Source organism: Megalops cyprinoides, chromosome 2 (assembly GCF_013368585.1).
Source record: "Megalops cyprinoides isolate fMegCyp1 chromosome 2, fMegCyp1.pri, whole genome shotgun sequence".
Taxonomy (NCBI): Eukaryota; Metazoa; Chordata; class Actinopteri; order Elopiformes; family Megalopidae; genus Megalops; species Megalops cyprinoides.
Window position 1 is genome coordinate 65,954,765 of NC_050584.1, and position 21,848 is coordinate 65,976,612.

The 21,848-nt window shown below is 40.3% G+C and overlaps 1 protein-coding gene across 1 annotated transcript; it reads right to left on the reverse strand.

Annotated features, from left to right (window-relative positions):
* Positions 1-2,613: 2,613 nt before the first annotated feature.
* Positions 2,614-13,194, reverse strand: LOC118773256 (NACHT, LRR and PYD domains-containing protein 3-like). Its single transcript, XM_036522109.1, has 10 exons — positions 13,106-13,194; positions 11,866-11,950; positions 11,328-11,585; positions 8,815-10,592; positions 8,405-8,578; positions 7,406-7,579; positions 6,820-6,987; positions 5,329-5,502; positions 3,695-3,741; positions 2,614-3,578 (listed from the first exon to the last, which is right to left on the reverse strand). The coding sequence occupies exons 1-10, from the start codon at positions 13,168-13,170 to the stop codon at positions 3,046-3,048; spliced, it is 3,456 nt and encodes a 1,151-aa protein (XP_036378002.1). The 5' UTR covers positions 13,171-13,194; the 3' UTR covers positions 2,614-3,045.
* Between the last annotated feature and the right edge of the window lie 8,654 nt (positions 13,195-21,848).

The window sequence follows — 21,848 nt, forward strand, 5'->3', positions numbered from 1 at the left end:
GCCTAAAGTAGTACTGGTCCCTTCCACCGCAAATCACAACAATTGGCTGACCCAAGCAGAGTCGAGCAGAGTAGCCCACGACGGAGATGATCTGTGTTCATGGTAAATTGATAATTGCCACGTGAATTACTTTACTTAAATAATAATAAATATCCCCATCACGTCTCCTTTTAGCCTAAATAAGCCTGACAACGTTCCTGTCAGCCATGCCTGGTTTTGTGTATGCTAAAACCGGTGCGATTAGAACACTAGATTGGAGAAATTCTAGCTAATTTTAGCTTCGAGGAAACAGCAATTTATCTCTAAAAATGCAAATGCTAACTGAAAACTATGAGAAGCTTAAAAACGCTAATGAAAACATAACGAACCATGCGCTACATAGCATAAAAAATAAGTTACGTGCCAAAGGGTTAAACCAGAGGGGACACGTAAATAAACGTGAGCTGAACAAGTCTCTAACGTGACTTGGTAGCCAAACAAAGTTATCTAGCTTCTCTTTCAAACGTGTAGTGTGAAATCCCAAAGTTGCAAGTCCTCGTTGCAGACAGTCATGTAGTATTACATGCATTCAACAATAGCGTTTACTCTAGGTCACTGTATCAGTTTACACATTTAAGATGGCATGATATTTTTTAAACTTTTTTGTATTTTTATACATTTGACTCTTATTTATCCAAACTTCAATATATTTTGTTGTACTTTTGTTCAAAGTACTATTTATGACAATAAAACAAGTTTATTTCTAAAATGCATTACGTCATGTTATCTTGGTGAGGACTCATCAAATAACTACACATAACAAATGTTAGGGAAAATCTTTGTTTATGTTAAGTGTTTCTGTACAAAAGAAAAAAAAAAAAGAGAGAATATCGGCCAATATATCATTATCGGATTTTTAAATCCTCAAAAATCAAAATCGGTATCGGTCTTAAAAATCTTATATCGGTCGGGCTCTAGTGATAATACACCACTGTCACCAAACAATCACTGTACATTCAGGAGAGAGAGAAAGAGAGGGATGAGAGAATGCCAAGAATTTGTCTGGGCCCGAAGTTTATTTTCAGATGACTTCAAGACAGCTAATGTTACTGTAAGCCTAAAAGAGAGTCTGACTGATGTTGCTGGTGGCACAGTTTTAAAAAAAATACCCTGAAGGGGAAGCTTCTCCTTCTGACAGTTCTGGAAATCCATTCAAAAAGACTACCCTGGACTGTCTCTCATAGCATGAGAAAAATTGGTGCGCTTCTTTTCGACCTACTTTTATGAAATGGTACCTTCCAATCCACTTTACCTGAAGCGCAAACAAAAAAAATGCCTTTTAAGTTGTGCGCTTAAGAGCTCAGATGAAGAAAAACCAAGATTCAACAAGTTGTGTGTCAAGAAGCAGACCCACACATCCCGCTAACCGTAAAGTAACTTAAAATCAATAACACCATAAAAATGTACTCAAACTCAGAACTGTATGGTCAAAATCAGTAATATTTTCCTAATTTATTTAAACTATGAACTATGTTTTGAAATCTAATTCTGAGTTGGTCAAATCTGGCCAAATAATTTTTCAGGTAATCCAAAGGGTGCAGACAGCTATTTATTTAAATAAGTACAAAAACACATGATTAAAAATAACGACAGAAAATCATCCTACAGAAAGTGGAATTATGTCAGAAAAATAAGTTGAAATAATTTAATAGGAAACCTAGAATAAGACATTATATCATAATAAGATGAATGAAATGATGTCATTGTCTTGGCCAAAGCCAAGGTTCACAGACTGAATCAATTCAGTTGTGCCAACTTCTTTAATCTCCATCAAGGATGGATGTAAAAATCAAGTCAGTTTTCTTGTTCTGTCTTTTTCTGTATCATATTGACATGCTATTTTCATTTTTTTATCAGTTTTTTTAGACTGCAGGGTACATACACGATATGGACAAAAGTATTCGGACGCCTGACCATTACATTGTAATGACATAGTATTGAAATACATATGCTTTAATATTGAGTTGGTCCCCCTTTTGCAGCTATAACAGCTTCCATTCTCTTGGAAGGCTTTCCACAAGATTTTGGAGTGTTTCTGTGGGAATTTGTGCCCATTCATTCTGTAGAGCATTTATGAGGTCAGGCACTGATGTTGGACGAGAAGGCCTGGCTCGCAATCTCCATTCCAGTTCATCCCAAAGGTGCTCAATGGGGTTGAGATCAGGGCTCTGTGCGGGCCAGTCACGTTCTTCCACACCGAACTCAACAAACCATGTCTTTATAGTCCTTGCTTTGTGCACTGGGGCACAGTCATGTTGGAATAGAAAAGGGCCTCCCCAAACTGTTGCCACAAAGCTGGAAGCATAGCATTGTCCAAAATGTCTTGGTATGCTGAAGCATTAAGATTGTCCTTCACTGGAGATAAGGGGCCTAGCCCAAACCCTGAAAATCACGTGTGGCCAAATACTTTTGTCCATATGGTGTATGTGCTTGTCACATTGTGCTTTTCAGATTCAACCTTGATTCAATCAACCCATTGAAACATTCAGTCCCAAAACCCGTTTGGGCGCAGATCATGTAAAGACCTCTAGCTTCAGGTATGGTTGATTACCTAATTCTGAATGTAGCCAGGGCACATTTGGCAGAAAGATGAGTGTTTATACAATATTGTCATATGCCATACAAATAATTGAGTCTCCTGCATATAGACATTTTAAAAGAAAACACTGAAAATGTGCTGGACAGACATTTGTTGTCATTACTAGCTCATTAGCTAGACATGGGTGAACACACACAAGACAGGTTAAGATTACTTAATATAATGCAGGTGGATATTCAGATTTGAAGATTTGAAAAAAATGTCCAAACATTTAGCTAGCAAGCTGGTTAGCTGCTAGTAGGTGCCCAGATGCCATTTTTTCCATTCATCTGTATTTCCTCACACAGCTGAGCTTAAGCAGGGGTGTGACGTCCCAAAGCATGCAGGTGTTCCTCCAGGACACAGGAATCTATTCCAGCTGGATCAGGGACACTGGGGAGGCAGGTATTCCTCCAGGACACAGGAGTCTATTCCAGCTGGCGCAGTAACACTGAGGAGTCAAACCCAACATTAAACCCAGGATAGAGGGGCTCAGTGAATTTTGTGTGGAATGTGTGCAGGAGGGTCAGTGTGTCAGAGGAGACGCTGTAGAAGGACAGAGTGCCGGCCGCCCAGTCCAGATACACTCCTACTCTGTGGGCGGGGGAGGTGAAGAAAAGTGTGGTAGTTGTCTTCTTGTTGTGCCAGAAAGCATAACTGTCGCGGGTAGAGTACAAACACCAGGACTTCTCACTGCACCCAAGCATGCTATTCTTCCATCCTTTCCTGCTGACTCCTTTACATGCCACTCCTATACGAACTGAAGCCCCACTCCACTCAACCTCCCAGTAGCAGCGCCCAGACAGACCCTCTCTGCACAGCACTTGGGGCCAGTGATCAAATCTCTCTTGCCGGTAAGGATAAGGCCGCTCGTTTCCTGTTCGTGTCAGCTTCCTGCACCTGTTAGAGAGTGCCAGCTTTCTGTGGGCTGTGTTGGGGTCCAGTGTCAGCTGACAGGCATCTACAGACAAGGAGGAAGTTGGGTAAAAACCTTCTGAACTGCAGAATGGTATTAAATTTCACTCTTCTCCTTAACAGTAGTTTTTACTGATGATTATTGAATTCAAGTAAACTTACATTTCCTCGGACCTGGTTTGATCCTGCACTCACCACCATGCTCCACACTGCAGGAAAACCAGAGGAACAGACAGTGATTGAGTGACACACAGCCTATCTACGAAGTGCAGTGTGGAAACTCAGAAGGAACACGGTAGTGTGTGGCAGCGGTGTGGCATTTCAGTAAGGGAGCAGGTCTTGTAACCAAGAGGTTGTTGGTTCAGTTCTCAGCTTAACTTGCAGTTGCCTCAGTAAAGATCCAGTTGTATAAATGGATAAAATTGTACCCTATGTTGGCCATTTTGAATAAAGGCGTCTAATAAATGAAGTTTATGTAATTCGCTCATGTCACGCTGCAGCGAGAATGAGGCAGAGGCGTTAGCTGTGACGTCACGTTCTGTTACATTGCATGGAGTGCAATGCAACCGTACAGTTTCAGTGTAAACAACGTAAAGATGGCTTGGACAACGAGTCTCTACCATCATTCACAATGACTGATGTTGAGAAGTGGGCTGAAGAAGGTGATCGTATCCCAAGATCAGTATTACTGAAAGGTTACAGCAACTGGATAGAGGGCTACATCACTGATATAGAAGGTAAGTAAACAATCGGTGCGCTACCTTAGCAAACATCAAAATACTGATAGCGTGAAGAGCTAACTTCTGTCGTAGCCTAATATATACTTCTCACTAAAGTGAAGACACGAAATATGATGTAGGCCTATGTTTTATGTAACATAACATTGTGTTTTAATGTGTTTGTGACAAGGTTATCGTTAACAGGTTTTTTTTTTTTCAGGTGACACCATGAAAACACAGTCGGCACACTCCCACTCTTAAGTTTCTTTAAACCGGTGAGCGACCTGACTCTACAGTCATCAGTAAAGTGTTTGGAGCACACTCTTGTGTTGTCCGTAATCTGAGATGAGAGATGTATTATCAGTATTAACACGTAAAATAGTTCACTTTATTTTATTAATTTACTTGCAAAGGTAACTTTCCACGTTAGCTAACGTTATAACTAACTTTGTTGCACTCGATGGTGCTTCGGCATCTATCGACCCCACACATTAGCCAACACTGAAAGTTAACGCTAGCTTATCTCGTTGCATTACTTTGTAAATATGGTCCAACATCACGCCTGATTTTGACAATCCACTGCTGACAGGTGTCCTTGTCTTTTGGGAAACGATAAAAAGACAGCTCTGGATTGCATCTTTGGTAAGAATGGCAGCCTGGCACACAGCAGTAAGCCATGGCTTGTCAATCACTCGATTCACTCACTGCAACTTTCCGACAATCTTCCTTGTTCCTACAACCTCAGCCTCGTTTTTGCGCATAAAATATTCAAAATGGCAGCCACGTGACATGAGCGAATGGAGAGTGTCACACACTGTTCTAACAGTGACATATCTGATGTTATTGTCCATCTTACCTGATAATTTCATCTGTGAGTTTGGTGTTTATCATTTTAGTTTATGTTAATGTCCACCTCACAGAAGGAGATATCCCAGAGCTTTGTTCTAGTTTAAAGACATTCATTAAAACTAAAGCCCTTGGGCTGGATTGAAAAGCATTTGGTAACAATCAAACAACAACCATGACTGGATTAGATTTGTAATTAGATTTGATTTTGTTTTAAAACTAATTATTCACCTCAGTTTTTCCAGCTTACAGTTGGGATCATCCAGTCCAGCAGAGAGCGCTCTCACTCCTGAGTCTCCTGGGTGATTGTAGCTCAGATCCAGCTCTCTCAGGTGTGAGGGGTTTGAATGCAGAACTGAGGCCAGATAACCACAGCCTCTCTCTGTGATTTGACATCCTGACAGTCTGTGGATTGAAGGAGAAAAGCTCTTCACTCTCCCAGCTCTAGACACATAGGCAAGATAGATTTCATCCTGGATTGTATTTCACTAGTCTGTCCAGTTATGTAGATAATTAAAATCCCCAAATAGTTTTAAAGCTGACTAACTAGTAGTATTTCTTAGATGACATGAACATGTCTAAAATATATATATATATATTTTTTAAAAGTAAGACAACAAATGCCTGAATATTCAGTATTTTTCTTTTTTGTAATTGACTGATACTAAATACTAGCTGTAGTATGACACAAAACTGTTTAATGTGACACTACCTCATTACCCAACTGAGACAAGCACCTTTTGCTCAGAATAATAATTTATTACTCTGACATTTTCTGGCCACTTTGGGGTTCAGCACTTTGGAAAGATTGCGATGCATGAAAGGACGTTGTTATCTATGAGTGTAATTGGTTTTCTGGAAATATATTTTTTACGAGATAACTGGTAATTTGAAATTATTCTTGTTATAAATATTACTGTGGTCTCCAAAGACAATTTCTAGTGTTGCTACTACAGCAGACAATGAGAAGTGCAGTCTCTGGTGAAGTCTCTGTTGTTGTGAACAGTTTACAAGTAAAATATCTAGACTGGCAACCATTAGTGTAGCCCTGTTCTCCAACTGCCACCATGGCAATGCAGTATCTTGGCCCCAAAAAGGGAAGGCATTGTCAGGGAAGACATGTTCTCCAGTTACCTAATGAACACTGCAGCAAAACACTCAAAAAAAAAAAAGTTTAATTCCTATCCTACACAGGGCCATGAGTCTGTCAGACATCTCTTTTCATGCCTGTCCATCTCTCCTGTCCTACTTGGGCAACCACAGACTGCTGGGGCAGACCCAGCAGCTAGACCCATGGGGTGTGAGATTTTGATATTTGGCATTTCTTTTTTAAAAAAATGGGTTGTAAATCTTCGATACGTAGATATGTGAGTCGACAATAATGTTTGATATTAAATGCAGCCTCCCTACAGTGTTATTGCTCAGGTAAATATCAGAAAACATTTCTAGAATTAATAACTAAGACTTCCATAATTAAGTCATTAATATCTGTTTAAACTGCTGTGTTGACTCATGTACTCAGTACTGTTACTGTAGGAAAAAGGAACAGAGCAACAATCGACCAATGAGTTTAAAGATTGGTTCGGCTAGATGTGTAAACCAAAGTAGTTTGGGGCATCATGATCATCAAAACTAGAACATACTGATGTGTCAGAATTTAACCCCAAGGTCAACACAGATCAATGTAATATAATTCTTTATCAGCATAATCTAATAACTGACCTCAGTGTCTCCAGTTTACACTGTGGTTTCCCCAGTCCAACACAGAGCAGCTCCACTCCTGAATCCTGCAGGTCATTGTCACTCAGGTCCAGCTCTCTCAGACTGGAGGAGCTGACAGCTGAGGCCAGTATTTCACAGCATTTCTTACTGAGGTTACACCTGTTCAGCCTAAAAATGAATTGTGTCATATCAGATAATTCCAATATATTTAGGGGGCCTACATATCGGTAGAAAATTAACATAGCATGGAGGATATTCCAGTAGGTCTGAAAGTGTGGTAGCCTGTAAGATTAATTCTTGCACTGGGTATTCCATCACTTTCTTATTTTACAATTATACACAGAGCAGTGGTGTATATCCACTCTCAGCCACTGACACAGGTGACAAAAGTATTCATAATTCATCATAAAACTGTATTCTTTGGTCTTCATGAAACTCATTTTATTAATTTATGTCATAGAATATCATTCACAATTATTGCAAAACTACTCAATAAATATAACTGGTCATACAGTGCTGGTCAGCTATTCGGCAAAGCTACAAAGGTATCAATGTATACCATATGTCAAGCCTCTGATAAACAGACCTCAGTGTCTCCAGTTTACAGTGTGGATTCCCCAGTCCAGCAGAGAGCAGAATCACTCCTGAATCCTGTAGGTCATTGTCACTCAGGTCCAGCTCTCTCAGACTGGAGGAGCTTGAGCTGATAGCTGTGGCCAGCTCTTCAGAGCATTTTTCACTGAGGTTACACCTGTTCAGCCTGGAAAGGAAATCATGTCACATCAGATAATTCCACACATTGCACCCACACAATGTACAGGAGCTGGGATTGACTCTCCCGTCAGAACTGATGCAAACCCATTTGGTGTGTCTCGGTGAAAGTTTTTACACTTTTGGAGTTTTAGAACTACACAGAAACTGCAGAGATTTTATTTTAATTATTTACTTTTATGCAAAACCTTCATCAGTCTGAATTAGACATTAATTTGAACTTTTCTGAGAAAAAAAGTGAAAGCTCAGATTTGTAGATGGATGTGCTAATTTCACTCCAAGCCAGTAGTCATTGTATGGCTGGTTTACCCATGTTTGCACTTTGTCACTGAGCAAAGTATCTCTTAAACAATGTTTTACTTATCTCATTGTACTACATTGAAAAAAATAAAGGTTAGGCATTAATCAGTTAATAAAAATATAATAAAAACCAAACATGGGAAATAAAGCAATGCTGCCTTAAAAGTTAAATGAAATGTAGGAAAGCAAGGGTCCTTCATTTGTGGAAAGTAATTAATGCTGAATGATTAAAAACATGAGCAATGTTTATACTGAAACTTGATTATTGGATAGTTACTTTGGTACCTTGAACATTCTATCTTGTATCATTATGTCAACATGTACCCCTCATACGAGCAAGGCAGGTCTATGTATGGGTCGAAAGGTATGGTGGCCTGTAAGATCAAACCTTGTATTGGGTATATAAATATAAATATAAATATAGCAGTTCATACACTACTGTTCTTTCACCCGTTAGGCAAACCTAAGTATGGGATATCAACATATAGCATATGTCAAGCCCTGAAGAACTGACCTCAGGGTCTCCAGTTTACAGTGTGGATTCTCCAGTCCAGTAGAGAGCAGCTTCACTCCTGAATCCTGCAGGTCATTGTCACTCAGGTCCAGCTCTCTCAGACTGGAGGAGTTTGAGCTGATAGCTGAGGCCAGTGCTTCACAGCATTCATTACTGAGGTTACAGCTGTCCAGCCTGGAAAGGAAGTCATATTATATCAGACAGTTCTGCAAATATATAAATTTGGTCAAAACTATGCAAGTTACTCCTATGCAAAGTCAGTGATTTTCATACTTAGTCAATATTTATCTTTATATAGATTGATGCTTAATTTTGACAGCTGCTGTTTTAATTAAGGATTAGTTCATATAATAGTTTAGTTAGCAGTTTATTTTCTTTATCATTCCTGTAGTCAGAGCTTTGTGACTTACAGAGCTGTTTGAGAGGCCTTGACCACTGGCAGCAGCCTCAGAAGAGCTTCATCTGATCTGACATATTTCTTCAAGTCAAACACATCCAGCTCCTCTTTTGATGTCAGCAAAACAAAGGCTAGAGCTGACCACTGTGCAGGTGAGAGGTCTTCTCTTGAAAGACTTCCTGAGCTCAGGTAACTTTGGATTTCCTCCACCAGAGAATGGTCATTCAGTTCATTCAGACAGTGGAACAGATTGATGGTCCTCTCTGGGGAGACACTCTTCCTGATCTTCTTTTTGATGTAATGGACTGTTTTCTTAATGTTCTTTGAGCATTTTCTTGGCTGCATCAGTAGCCCTTGCAAGAGAGACTGATTGGATTCCAGTGAGAGGCCAAGAAGAAAGCGGAGGAAAAGGTCCAAGTGTCCATTCTCAGATTGTAAAGCTTGTTTCACAGCACATTTGTGCAATTCAGTTAAAGACATTTCTCTGAATAACTTTTGACTTTTTGGTGAACAGAATTTATCTTTGTCCATTGCATTTTTGTTGTGTGTTCCACATGAGAGAAACACATACAGAGCAGCAAGATAATCCTGAACACTCAGATGCACAAAGCTATACACTTTACTCTGATACAGCCCAAACTCCTCTTTGAAGATTTTTGTGCACACTCCAGAGAACAGTGAAGCCTCACTGACATCAATATCAACTTGTCTCAGGTCTTCCTCACTGAAGATGAGTTTGCCCTCTTCCAGGTTGTGGAAAGCCAGCTTTCCCAGTTTCAGAACAACATCTTTGTCTGAGTCTGACAACTTATCTTTTTCTCTCTCTTGCTCAGTGAGATACTTCTGATTCTTCATCTTAATCTGAATAAGCAGGAAGTATGTGTACATTTGAGTCAGAGTCTTAGGGATTTCTCCACTGTCTGACTCGCTAATGTTTTGTTCGAGCACGGTGGCTGCAAGCCAACAGAAGACTGGTATGTGACACATGATGTAGAGGCTCCTTGATGACTTTATGTGTGTGATAATTCTGCTGGCCAGGTTCTGATCACTGAACCTCTTGCTGAAGTACTCCTCCTTCTGTGGATCATTAAACCCTCGTACCTCTGTCACCTGGTGGACACACTCAGGAGGGATCTGATTGGCTGCTGCTGGTTGGGTGGTGATCCAGAGAAGAGCAGAGGGAAGCAGATTCCCCTTAATGAGGTTTGTCAGAAGCATGTCCACTGATGTTGGTTCTGTCACATCAGACCATATCTCATTGTTCTGGAAATCTAAGGGAAGTCGACACTCATCCAGACCATCAAAGATGAGCACAACTTTGTAACAACCACTTGTAAGGGATCCAAACTCTTTGATGTCTGGGAAGAAGTGGTGAAGCACTTGTATCAAACTGTACTGTTTTGTCCTGATCAAATTCAGCTCTCGGAAAGGTAGAGGAAACATGAAATCAACATCCTGATTGGCTTTTCCTTCTGCCCAGTCAAGGATGAACTTTTGCACAGAAACAGTTTTTCCAATGCCAGCAATCCCTTTTGTCAGCACAGTTCTGACTTGTTTGTCTTGTCCAGGTAATGCTTTAAAGATGTCATTGCATTCAATTTGGGTCACTTGGGTAATTGGTTTCTTCAATGTTTCTTCAGTCTGTTCCACCTTGCGTTCACTATTAACATCTCCATGCCCCCCTTGTGTTATATGGAGGTCTGTGTAAATTTTTTTAAGATCTGAAGTGTGTCCTTGATTTGCGATGCCTTCAAATACACATTCAAACTTCTTTTTCAGACTGCATTTGAGCTGATTTTGGTATGTGCCCAGAAGGTTCCCTTAAAAGAATGAATAAGAAAATGGAAAAATATTTTTGTTAACACTCACGCAATTGGCTGATAAAGGGTTAAACTCAGTTGGCCCTTTAAAGGCATTTTCAACTAACTGACCCAATTCATGTCTAAACAGAAACAAAACTTATGAGAAATCAAAATGGCCATTTTTATGCTTGACCAAAACCATGTATGTATATTAGGTTCATCAATCATTGGTCACAGTCAAGGAGCCTAAACAACTATGGAAAAATTATTGGTCACACAAATTTATCAGTCACCCCCACTGCAAGACACTTTGTGATGTGAATACTGTGTGAAAAATGTGAATGTTTTTTTTTTTGGAATGTGAAATGTGAAAAATATAACAGGTACATTGTATGGGATTTGCTCATTTGGAAAAAAAATACCGGAAAAGATCATTAGCAAATGGAAACAATTACAGTATGGAATAGTTTACTGAAAAAAAAAACTCTGTCTGTGATTGTAATTTGATCAAGTTGCTAACTGATGGACTCAATAAGTTTAAATGAAGCAGAGGCAATATTAATATACTGAAATATTAATATACCTCTATTTTTACAAATATTAAGTATCTTTACATCAGGACAAGCACACCTCCAACAGCACAATTTGTTCACAAAGAATGTATTGCAGATTAAATGTAGACGTTCCAAATAAAGGTGCACGTTCAGTTAATAACTTGCCAAACATTGGATGCCAGTACACAATGAAACTTACTTCTCTCCAGTGTGTCAGAAGCATCCTTGTGGTTCATGTTCCTCAGGATGTGCACTATGACCTTCCCTGCCCCCTCTCTGACACAGCTCTCCAGCATCTTGTAGACTTCATCCAGGACATTAGGATCCTCCAGCTGACTCTCAAAGCATTCTGGGTAATCTTGACTCAGATCACCCTGGAGCTTTTTCAGCTTGTTCTGCACCAGCTGGATAAGCATTTCTTCAAGCAACTAAAATAAAAGTGAAAAAGGTAAATTGATATTTTTTGAGGGGTTAAAGCTTATTCAGATGAAGGGAGTTACACCAGGGAAATCGGATCACCAGATAAGACCACTTCCCTCTATTTATGTTAAAAGCCTGATATGAAATGTAGCCAGGGTGAGGGGTCAACTGTGAAAGGTCAAACATGTGCAGTGTAGACATGGGCTCAACTGTAAAGAAAGGGTAATTATTAAGCACATTTATTACACATGATATATGATAAATGAGGCACATCACAAGAGACCCCACCTTGAATATGGATGACAAATTCATCTGGTGGCTCTGGCCAGACTGACCGCTGGGCATCACTGTCTCTGATATCTCCAGCTGAACTCTGTGAGTAAAACAGAAAACATTAGTGTTCAACCCTGTGCATGACTAAAAAGTGAAGGAAGACATGTGTAAGGTGACTGATAAAGGAAAACGTGTAAGGAAACATGACAGTGGGGAGGCAGCGCTCGCTAGTGACTGTTCAGTACAGTCAGCATTTGCACATCTCCTGCACTTTGGGTGAACAGACTCCCTGGCTGTACTGCATGACAGGGCTGAATGGTGGTACTGGGAACTGCACATGGGCAGGCCCAGTGCTATGGGGGTGCTTAGGGGCGCATTGCACCCCCAGACGGACCTCAGTGCACCCCCAGTTGTGTCCTTATATCCCTATGTCAACACAGTACTTATGACTTTTTGTGTCCTCCCCCATGGACTGCAATTGCACCCCTCTGTATTTTCTCCTGGGCCAGCACATGGGTGCACTCCAAGCAAACTCATGGAGATCAGTAAAGAGATCAGTAAAGGGTGGTTTTAGTTGATTATCTGTCTGTGTTTTCGTCAGTAAAAAAATCAACAAACTTAAAATGAAGAAAAAATAATGACCCTCTAAAGAGGGTACCTTACAATATGATTACAATACCTGTAATCATACTTTTTTTTAAAAAATAAATTTTACATTTTATAAAATTAAATGACTAAATTAAAAGTAAGTATTGAGTATTGAGCTTATCAGTTATTTGTCATAGAGAAACAGCTGCTAGCGAAGATTGCATATTATAGCTTCTGTTTTCTCCCAACTACATGAAATTCCTATACTGTGCCTTTAAAACAAATAATGGCAGTTACATAGTCGTACTGTAGTGAAATACAAGTTATATTACTTGGAAGGTTAATTACCTTCAAGTAAACAACAGGACATTCTGACACTGCGCGAATCTGTCAGACTGGTGCTTTTAACAATATGTGATATCAAGTCAAAAATAAACTCATAATCGACTGGATTTTTACAAGCTTGGACTGAAAAAAATATTTTCATCTTTCACCCTGTATAGTCAGTTTTACTATAAAAATCACTATTTATACTGGGTTGGATGTCAAAATTATAATTTAGACACCACATGATCTCAGAAGAGTAGTTTACTTTGTAGGAAAGTATAAAAACTCCCGACAGATGAGAATATCTTTGGCATATTTCATTTTAACATGATGACCTCACCTCTGATCAGTGTTTGTGTCTCCCCCAAATTTGAGTGGATGATCCATTGACCGCTCACTCTTCATAGACACACAGCTGGGTACAGGTGAGTCTGCCCTCTCCATCTCAATCCTGTGAAAAGCAGATACACCTTTAATCTCACCTTAAAACTGAGAAAATTTGACAAACAAGGGGAAAATAATAAGGTTGAGAGTTTGAGATATGCGTTAACCATACACACACATGCAGAGAATATAATTCATGTCACTAGGGAAAGCAAGCCATTCTTATTTCCATGCAGAACTAAGGGAGACCCGCAGCTTCTTTCCAGACGATTCTGTGTATGTATCATGCGTGTCAGATGTATTTAACATCCTTCATTTTGGCTCTATCTGTGTGGTGAGAATGATGAAGAAGAACAGAAGAGGAATAGTGTTTGAATTAATTTTCCATAATATATACTGGATCTGACCTCTGACCAATAGGAAAGGTTCTTTCTTTGAAGTGATATGGAGGATCCATTGATGAATCACTCATAATCGATGGTACATGTGAGTCTGATCTCTTCACCTGGTCTCTGTGAACAAAACACAAAACAGACAGGCCCTGCTGTTCACCCTTATGCACAACTGGATTTCAGGTATACAGTAATGTCTCAGTTAAGATAACATTTACTGTGGTGTGATGTGACAAAGTACTGTGTTAAGTTTCAGATTATGTGAGTGTGTGTGTGTGTGTGTGTGTGTGTGTGTGTGTGTGTGTGTGTTAGCAGGCTTAGGTACTCATCACAACAGACAAAGTTAACAGTATGACATAAAGAAATCTATATGAAAAGGGGAGGATGAAGAAGAATAGCATTTATAATTACTCTTGAAAGAATGTGCTAATCAATGTGCTGTTTTATTAAATCTGCATAATAAACTGTAGATCTCACCTTAGAAGAATAGGAAAAGGTCCTGCTTTGAGATGTAGTGGAAGTTCCATTGACTCGTCACTCTTCACAGACAGACAGGTGGGTACAGGTGAGCCTGCTCTCTGCAGCTGGACTCTGTCAACAGACTGACCTTCTAATCTAAATGTGTTTAAAATGACAAATAGGATTTGAGCTACAAGTAGAGCAATGTGTTTATTATTTATCATATTCTCTCTCTCTCTCTCTCTCTCACACACACACACACACAGAGCTCCTCTCACCTCTTACTCTCAGGGTTCATGACTCCATCATGGGTCTTATACTTCCCAGAAAGACCCGTTTCAGGGGCTACGCCCCCCTCCTTACACTCCCCAGAGAGACTCATTTCAGATGCCACACCCCCCTCCTCACTCTCCACAGAGAGACTTATTTCAGGGGCCTCACCCCCCTCCTCACTCTCCACAGAGAGACTCATTTCAGGGGCCACGCCCCCCTCCTCACACTCCCCAGAGAGACTTATTTCAGGGCCACGCCCCCCTCCTCACACTCCCCAGAGAGACTTATTTCGGGGCCACGCCCCCCTCCTTACACTCCCCAGAGAGACTTATTTCGGGGGCCACGCCCCCCTCCTTACACTCCCCAGAGAGACTTATTTCAGAGGCCACGCCCCCCTCCTCAGGAGTCTTGACCATGTCACACCAGAAGATTACAGAACAGACCTCAGATCCAGATCAACAGACCTGTAAACACACAACACAGACGTTGGTTGGACACATGCTAAGTGGGAGCTTGAATGAGAAATGTGGCTTTAGCCCATTGCGGACGATATGATATTTTCACCAAGCCTGCCCAGTTTTAAAGGTCAGGCATTTCCTGCTGATCGTGTAACTGTTTGTACAGCTGTGGAACTCCTGTTGTTTTGTGCCCTCTCTGCCAGCAGATGATCACATTACTCTACATAGCCGACGTGCAAAGCCTAGTGCGGCATCAGTTTGAACAGGATCGTGAGTGGCGCACAAATTGACTGGGGAATCGAGGATTATTAACCGTAGATGTAACATGCACTGGATCGTGATATGTGAGCATTGCCATGTGAGCATGATAGCAGGGGAATCAGGGGTGTTGAAGCTGAAAACGCTGTCTCTGAATGTTCTTCAGTGCTTACATATCTCTGGCATTCATTTAGGGACCTTTTTGTGTAACAGAAGCAATTTAAAACACGTTGAACATGCTGTGACCAATTCAACCTCCATGTGAATATGGTTATGAAATGACCCGTGGATATCATATAGGATGCTGCATTAAAGTGTTAAATGTTTTCAATACTCTTTGTTACACAGTAACAATAAAAAAGTGAAATAACAAAACACTCGCAATCACAGGTCATTTTGGCTCCTATTAAGAGAGCTTTTACACAACCGCAAGTGCACTGCTGAGTGCACTCAGGCCTGCAGTATCCACTGATCACAGATATATTACTTGTTCGTACACTGTCTGATTTTGTTGAAGCAATTATATTTTCTGTTACAGTAATTCTGTGACATTGATGGGGTGAATAGGACTTGAACAGATAGTCCAGTGATACAGGCCTTTCTACAGGAAAAATGTTCAATGTTCGAATGGTGATACAAGTAACATCCATGCGATGACTGGTAGTTACTCTAAGTAGCTATTCCTATGGTTAAATTCCTTTATGGTTCCTCTGTCATTGTATACTGTACTATCTTTTTAGTCTTGTATTCCAGGGTTTCTCTATTCTTCTGCGTTTTTATTATTATTATTATTATTATTATTTGTTTTGAGTTGTCATACTGTTTTGTGTATGTTTGTGTGTCTATCAGAGTAGCATAGCAGTTAAGGAGCAGGACCGAAAGGTTGTTGGTTCGATTCCTCATGGGGACACTGCCGCTGTACCCTTGGGCAAGGTACTTAACCCACAATTGCCTCAGTAAATACCCAGCTGTATAAAGGGGTATCATTGTAAAAAACCTGTAACTGATGTAAATCGCTCTGGATAAGAACATCTGCTAAATGCCAATAATGTAGTGCACCCATCTATCTGCCTGGCTATGTAATTAGCTAACTAGCTACTATTCATTAGATCTGAGACTTACAATCTTCTCTTTGTTAGAATATGAACACCAAGCAAAGCATTAAAGAGAAGCTCTACTGATTGCTACATTTTTGAGTGATTCCAAATCTCTAAATGTAAATGGAGGAAAACCGTGGAAAGAACGTGTTTGGGATTTCAATATGTCTGTCATGTGCTTCAGCACAGACTGAGAGCTTCACAGATCTCAGCTTTAAAACATCTATCTGATAATTCTAAAATTCCTCTGCTTTTTTCTTTTTTTGTCAGAAGTTCTATGACATTTTGGCAATGTAAAGATACAACTGAAACAATTATGAATCATGACTCTGAACCTCTCACCTGCTTTTTCTGACATATTCCTTACAGTCATTCCTCTATATGGTCTTGGTCATCATAGCTGGTTCAATATGTTCAGTATCTGTTATTGCCTGTCTTGTGCTAGACTAAACCTCATTTACCTTCATATTATACAGCCTGTACACTTAAAATTATGAAGACTCTGCTCTCTTGTACACAGGTACTTACTGGTCTAACTTCACTTTGTATTCTACAGAATGTACACAGGTAATTACTGATCAGATTTCACTCTGTATTATACAGACTGTACTCACCTTAACAAAAGTACTTTCTGGCTTGATTTCACTTCATATTATACAGACTGTACTCAGCTGTAGACAGGCACTAACTGGTCTGGCTTCACCTCATATTATACAGATTATACTTACCTGTACATAGGTACTTGCTGGTCTGACATGACTTCATATTATATAGACTGTACACAACTATGCACAGGTACTTACTGTTCTAACCTAAATTAATATTATATAAACAGAACTCACCGGTACTCAGTCTCTGGGCTGATTCTCAGTGCTCATTCCTCTGACTCTTCCTGCTGTGTCACAGTGAAAACTGTTTCAGGTTTAAGGCCGGAATGTAATCTGCCCAGTTATGGATGGCTTTCCCAGAGACTCATACGGTTTGCAAAAATACAAAACTACTTCCTTCTTCTTTTTCCTTGTTTTTATACACACCTGGTGGCTGGGTGTTCTACATACTTTAAAAAACTAAACTACACTTACACAGTTTAGTTTCATAAAGACTTCATATGAATTGTTTCACCATACCCAGGTACATGCCATTGACTTCTGCTCCAGTTCTGTCCCACTGTGTGCACATGTACAGAGGGTGGATTGGGACCTGGAACATGATTAATGTAAGGCTCCATCAGTGGAGTCTGTGAGATAAACAGGCATTGTATATCCAATAGAATGAATAATAGAAGCTGGACAGTTTTCCAGAGTTGAAACTCTAGTAGACATTGACCTAATGGGGGTGGCAGTGTGGAGTAGAGGTAAGGAGCAGGGCTTGTAACCAAAGGGTTGCTGGTTCAGTGTCCCCCTGGGAGCACTGCTGCTGCTGTAACCCTTGGGCAAGAGACTTAACCCAGAATTGCCTTAGTAAATACCCAGCTGTACAAATGGATAACATGTAAAAACTGTAACCTATTTAAGTCACTCTGGATAAGAGCATCTGCTAAATGATAATCATGTAATGTGGGAAGACTCTTTTTTTTTAAATGACTTCACAGACATCACTGGCCTCATGGCTCTAAGGAAGTGCCTTCCTTGTGTTCCATTTCAATTAGAAACCCAGTGAGACAAACAAGTTTCTTTATTATCATTCTACAGAACGGCACACACACACACACACACTCTGTCATGGTTCATGTTGGGCATTTTCCCCTTGATTTTCAATTGTGAATGACACAAACCATGAGGAAATGCTTGTATGGATGGTTTGAGGTCTGCGTAATTGCTTAGATGTTGAAGTAATGACTATCCATGTCTCATAACTACGATGTTGTTTGTAACACAACTCCTCATGATAAATCACTCACTTTGTGTGAAGACGTGCAATCATAACTACTCTATTAATATTGTCCCTCTCGGAAAAAGGTTGTAAAACTTGTTCTGTGGGATAGTATCTAGTTCTCCCTGGTCTACTTCCTCATCCTTACCAGCTTAAAGTAACTGAATAGATGTACGGCACCATCCGGACCACATTTCATTCACCCACTTACTGTAATAAGACTTACAGTCTTACTGTATACTGAGATGATTTAGTATTTATGACAGTAGATTTATTCTTTCTGCCATTGCCTGTGTTTGCAGGGGACCCAGCAGCAGTTTGATCAGACTTTCTCTTGTCTTCATTGAGTAGTATCACAGGACCAAGCAGCACCGACCCTAAACCCCCTCCTCATTTACCCCTTCCCACTTCATAATCCACAGACTGTGCTCACCTGTACACAGGTACTTACTGGTCTGACATCATATTGTACAGACTGTATTCACCTGTATACAGGTACTAACTGATCTGACTTCACTTCACATTGTATACACCGTGCTTAGCTGTACACAGGTACTTACTGCATGGTCTGACTTCACTGAATAATTGGCATATTGACTTCTGAAATTGTAGTGTAGTGTTTGTCTAGGCAGCTCTTTTTTCAGCTGCAGCTATAGTGTAACTTCATTTAAAGACCTTCAAAAAGGCTTCAGGCGGAAAGTGTCAACGATGAACTCAAAGCCAGAGGGTCAGAATCCACCGCGGAACACAAGGGAATATGAACCCCCATATGAGACCAGCTGTTAAGCCAGAGGTCTAGCATTGCAGCTGTGTGTGATGTCTTCCTGTTGTGTCTTTGTCAAGATGAGACATGCTGGGTGACAGCGTGCCTGATTATTTTTGGGAACATTTACGACCAGAAGGGTGTGATTGAATCCAGGTCAGGGCACTGCTGCTGTGCCCTTGGCCAAAGTGCTAAACTTGAGTAACCTCAGTAAACATCCAGCAGTATACATGGACGGTATTATGTGTGGCAGTGTGTCAGGGTGGTGATGGGGTGTTAAGAGGAGTGAGCTAATACTTTATTGTGGATTTGTTATGTCTTTAATCTCTTTTAGTGTCATCTCACCTCTTTACTATCCTTTTGTTTCAACCACACCACCTGTTGCTGCTTGGTTGCGCTGTTGATTTACCTAATTGTGTTTTTCTATATTAAAAGGGAGTCAAATTGAGAGGGTCGAGTTGATTGAAGACTTGAAAATATGAAATATGAAACTCAGAATACTCATTTCCCCACTGTCCTGTATGTGTTCATTTTTTGAGGGATTTCGAGTACCTCAACATGTACAGTCCATCCTGGAAACACTTTGAGACTGTAATGACATAAGGCCTATTGGCATAAAAGTATGTGTGTGTGTGAGTGTGTGTTTGTGTGTGTGTGTGTAAAGTGAAGCCGGAACTTCACAATGATCAGTGTCCACTTCCTGAAAGTGAAGACATCTTTGCCTGACTGAAGGGAGGGGAATGCTTCTCAAAGACCGATCTGGGATAAGCCAGTTTAAAGCTGAGCCTTCCAGGAAGTTCCTGAAAATCAGAATCATAGTGATCTCTTCAGGTGCAGTGGCCTTATCTTTGTTATATCTGCTGTTCCAGAAATAAGGGCAGAAGGCATTGGATCAGATACTCCAGCAAATCACATGCTCCCTCTGACATCAGTTTCTTGGGACTAACTGATTATGACCTCGCTAGATAAGTCTGGGCTGAGAGCCAGCAAAGGTGAGTTTTTTCCAGAGAGGCTACATGTTCCATGCACTGTCTCATGTCAAGCAGTGTATAATTTTAGTGTATAATGTTGAGGTGTCTAGTCACTACAGCACAAGCATTCATGTGGATATATTTTTGAGAAAATATTTCATATAACATTTTCAACAGATACTTTGCTGTTATAGCAAGTTTTTGCTAGGGAACCATGATCTAACTAGAACAGGGGTCACTTTATGCTGCATTTTATATTGCTGTATGATATGACATATATACATGTATTTCAACAGGATGTATATAAATTTTGATGGTTGGGTCTGTAAATAATGTGAAGAATTATCCACGCAACAGAAACAGGGATGGACATTGAAGATTATTATTATTATTATTATCTGACGCAGTGTTGTTCAATGGCATGCCGTCATTATTCTTATTCCAACAGCAAAATGCGCATATACTTGAAATTATTTTAGCGCTAGCTCATATATTCAATCGGCTCCGTGCCCATGAGGTGATCAAGCTCGTATCCTCCTCTTCCTTGGAGGAAAACCACTTGCTCGTTTGAAACTTGCCACCATTCACACAATACCAGCATTGATACTCAGAAGTCTCTGAATATTAGCAATAGTACTCTATAATGAAAATGTGAATATAAGCCTTAGTACTCCATAATGGAGGTCTGTTTGAATATTAACATTAGTACTCTTCTACTGTGTGATTATCAGTGTTTTTGGACTGTAAGGAATGTCTCTGATTGATTATCAGCACACACGCTCTATTACTGATTACAGTTTGATAATATTCAGTATTATTATGCTGTAGTGAGTGATCGGGTTCAGCTGAAGATTCTGCTGGGGCTGTTACCTGTCACACGCTCTATATTAATTAAATTAATTTAATGTTTTATATTCCATTACATATCATTTCATGGGTAAAAGCCCAGCAAATCCCTATTCCATTGAATTTTAAAAATAATTTCATGTTCACTTTCCTAACGTGTGTGTCAGTCAAGTGTGTCATAGAAGGAATCAATGATCTCCAAGTGTTAAGTCTATAGTGTCCTCTAGTGGGTGATTTGTAGTTCCTGACCAGGACCTTAGTAAACCCATCTCTGTCTTGGAGAGTCCTTAGTGGACACAGAAACTCCCCAGTGAGGGGAAAAAAATCATAGGACTTTTTACCTGTATCCATCCAGCTGTAAGATGGATATAGGTAAAAAGTTTGATTTGATTTGAGGCGAGTTAAAATTGTGTCGTTTCATATAATAAGACTGTTTGTAGTTCTCTGGGCCTGTTTTAATTAAAATGCATGCCTTAGAAGGTTAAAAATCAGAGATTCATAAGTAAAATTCATAGGTCATGTCCAGCTAAACACTTTCCCTGGGTTAAACTTGTCAGAGACCCCTGGGTGCCCTTTAACTGGGCTTTTCTGTGTTCCTCCAGGACACAGGAGTCTATGCCAGCTGGCACAGGGACACTGAGGACTCAAACCCGAACCCAGGATAGAGGGGCTTAGTGAACGTGTGCAGGAGGGTCAGTGTGTCAGAGGAGATGCTGTAGAAGGACAGAGTGCCAGCCGGTCAGTCCAGATACACTCCTCAGTGTGAGGGTGAGTGGTTATGCAATATTTTGTCTTGTACTGTAGCTACTGTAACTACCGCCATAGAAGGTCAAACATCAGGAATGGTCATTGGGCAAGAGCAGCTGTCAGGCCTTTTCTGCTGATTCCTGTATGCGTTACCCTGCGCTCACGCTGGCAGTGACAATAAGTGACAAAGCGGCCAGAAGTCGTTAGTTACTCTTACAGGAGCAGAGCTAGGGGGCGCCAAATGCAAAGCACAACACAAAAAATAATCTTATGATCTATGATCTTATGATCTTATGTAATGTAATGTAACATGTAAATCCCGCACTGAACCCAGGCTGGAAGCACAAAGGGACAAAATCTGCTTCAGGAATCTGACAGAGGGCAGGTGACTCCCAGTGAAACATGTCAACAAACTCACCTGATGCTTCCTGTCGCTGTAGGCTCAAATAAACACTGTCTGCCAGAGTCCAAACTACAATATGCAGGGCAGATCACACCCCAAATGCTGACTGACTCAAACTGCATCAATTCAACGGACACCTACATCACCTCTCCCTTGGGTT

Bases quoted from the DNA above. Each gene is read 5' to 3' on its own strand.
- LOC118773256 (XM_036522109.1), bottom strand. From the start codon at position 13,170: ATGAAGAGTGAGCGGTCAATGGATCATCCACTCAAATTTGGGGGAGAC. The intron at 6,988-7,405 runs GTCTGTTTATCA...ATTCATTTTTAG, and splicing joins TGTAAACTGGAGACACTGAG to GCTGAACAGGTGTAACCTCA. The intron at 3,579-3,694 runs GTAAGTTTACTT...CCTTGTCTGTAG, and splicing joins CAAACCAGGTCCGAGGAAAT to ATGCCTGTCAGCTGACACTG.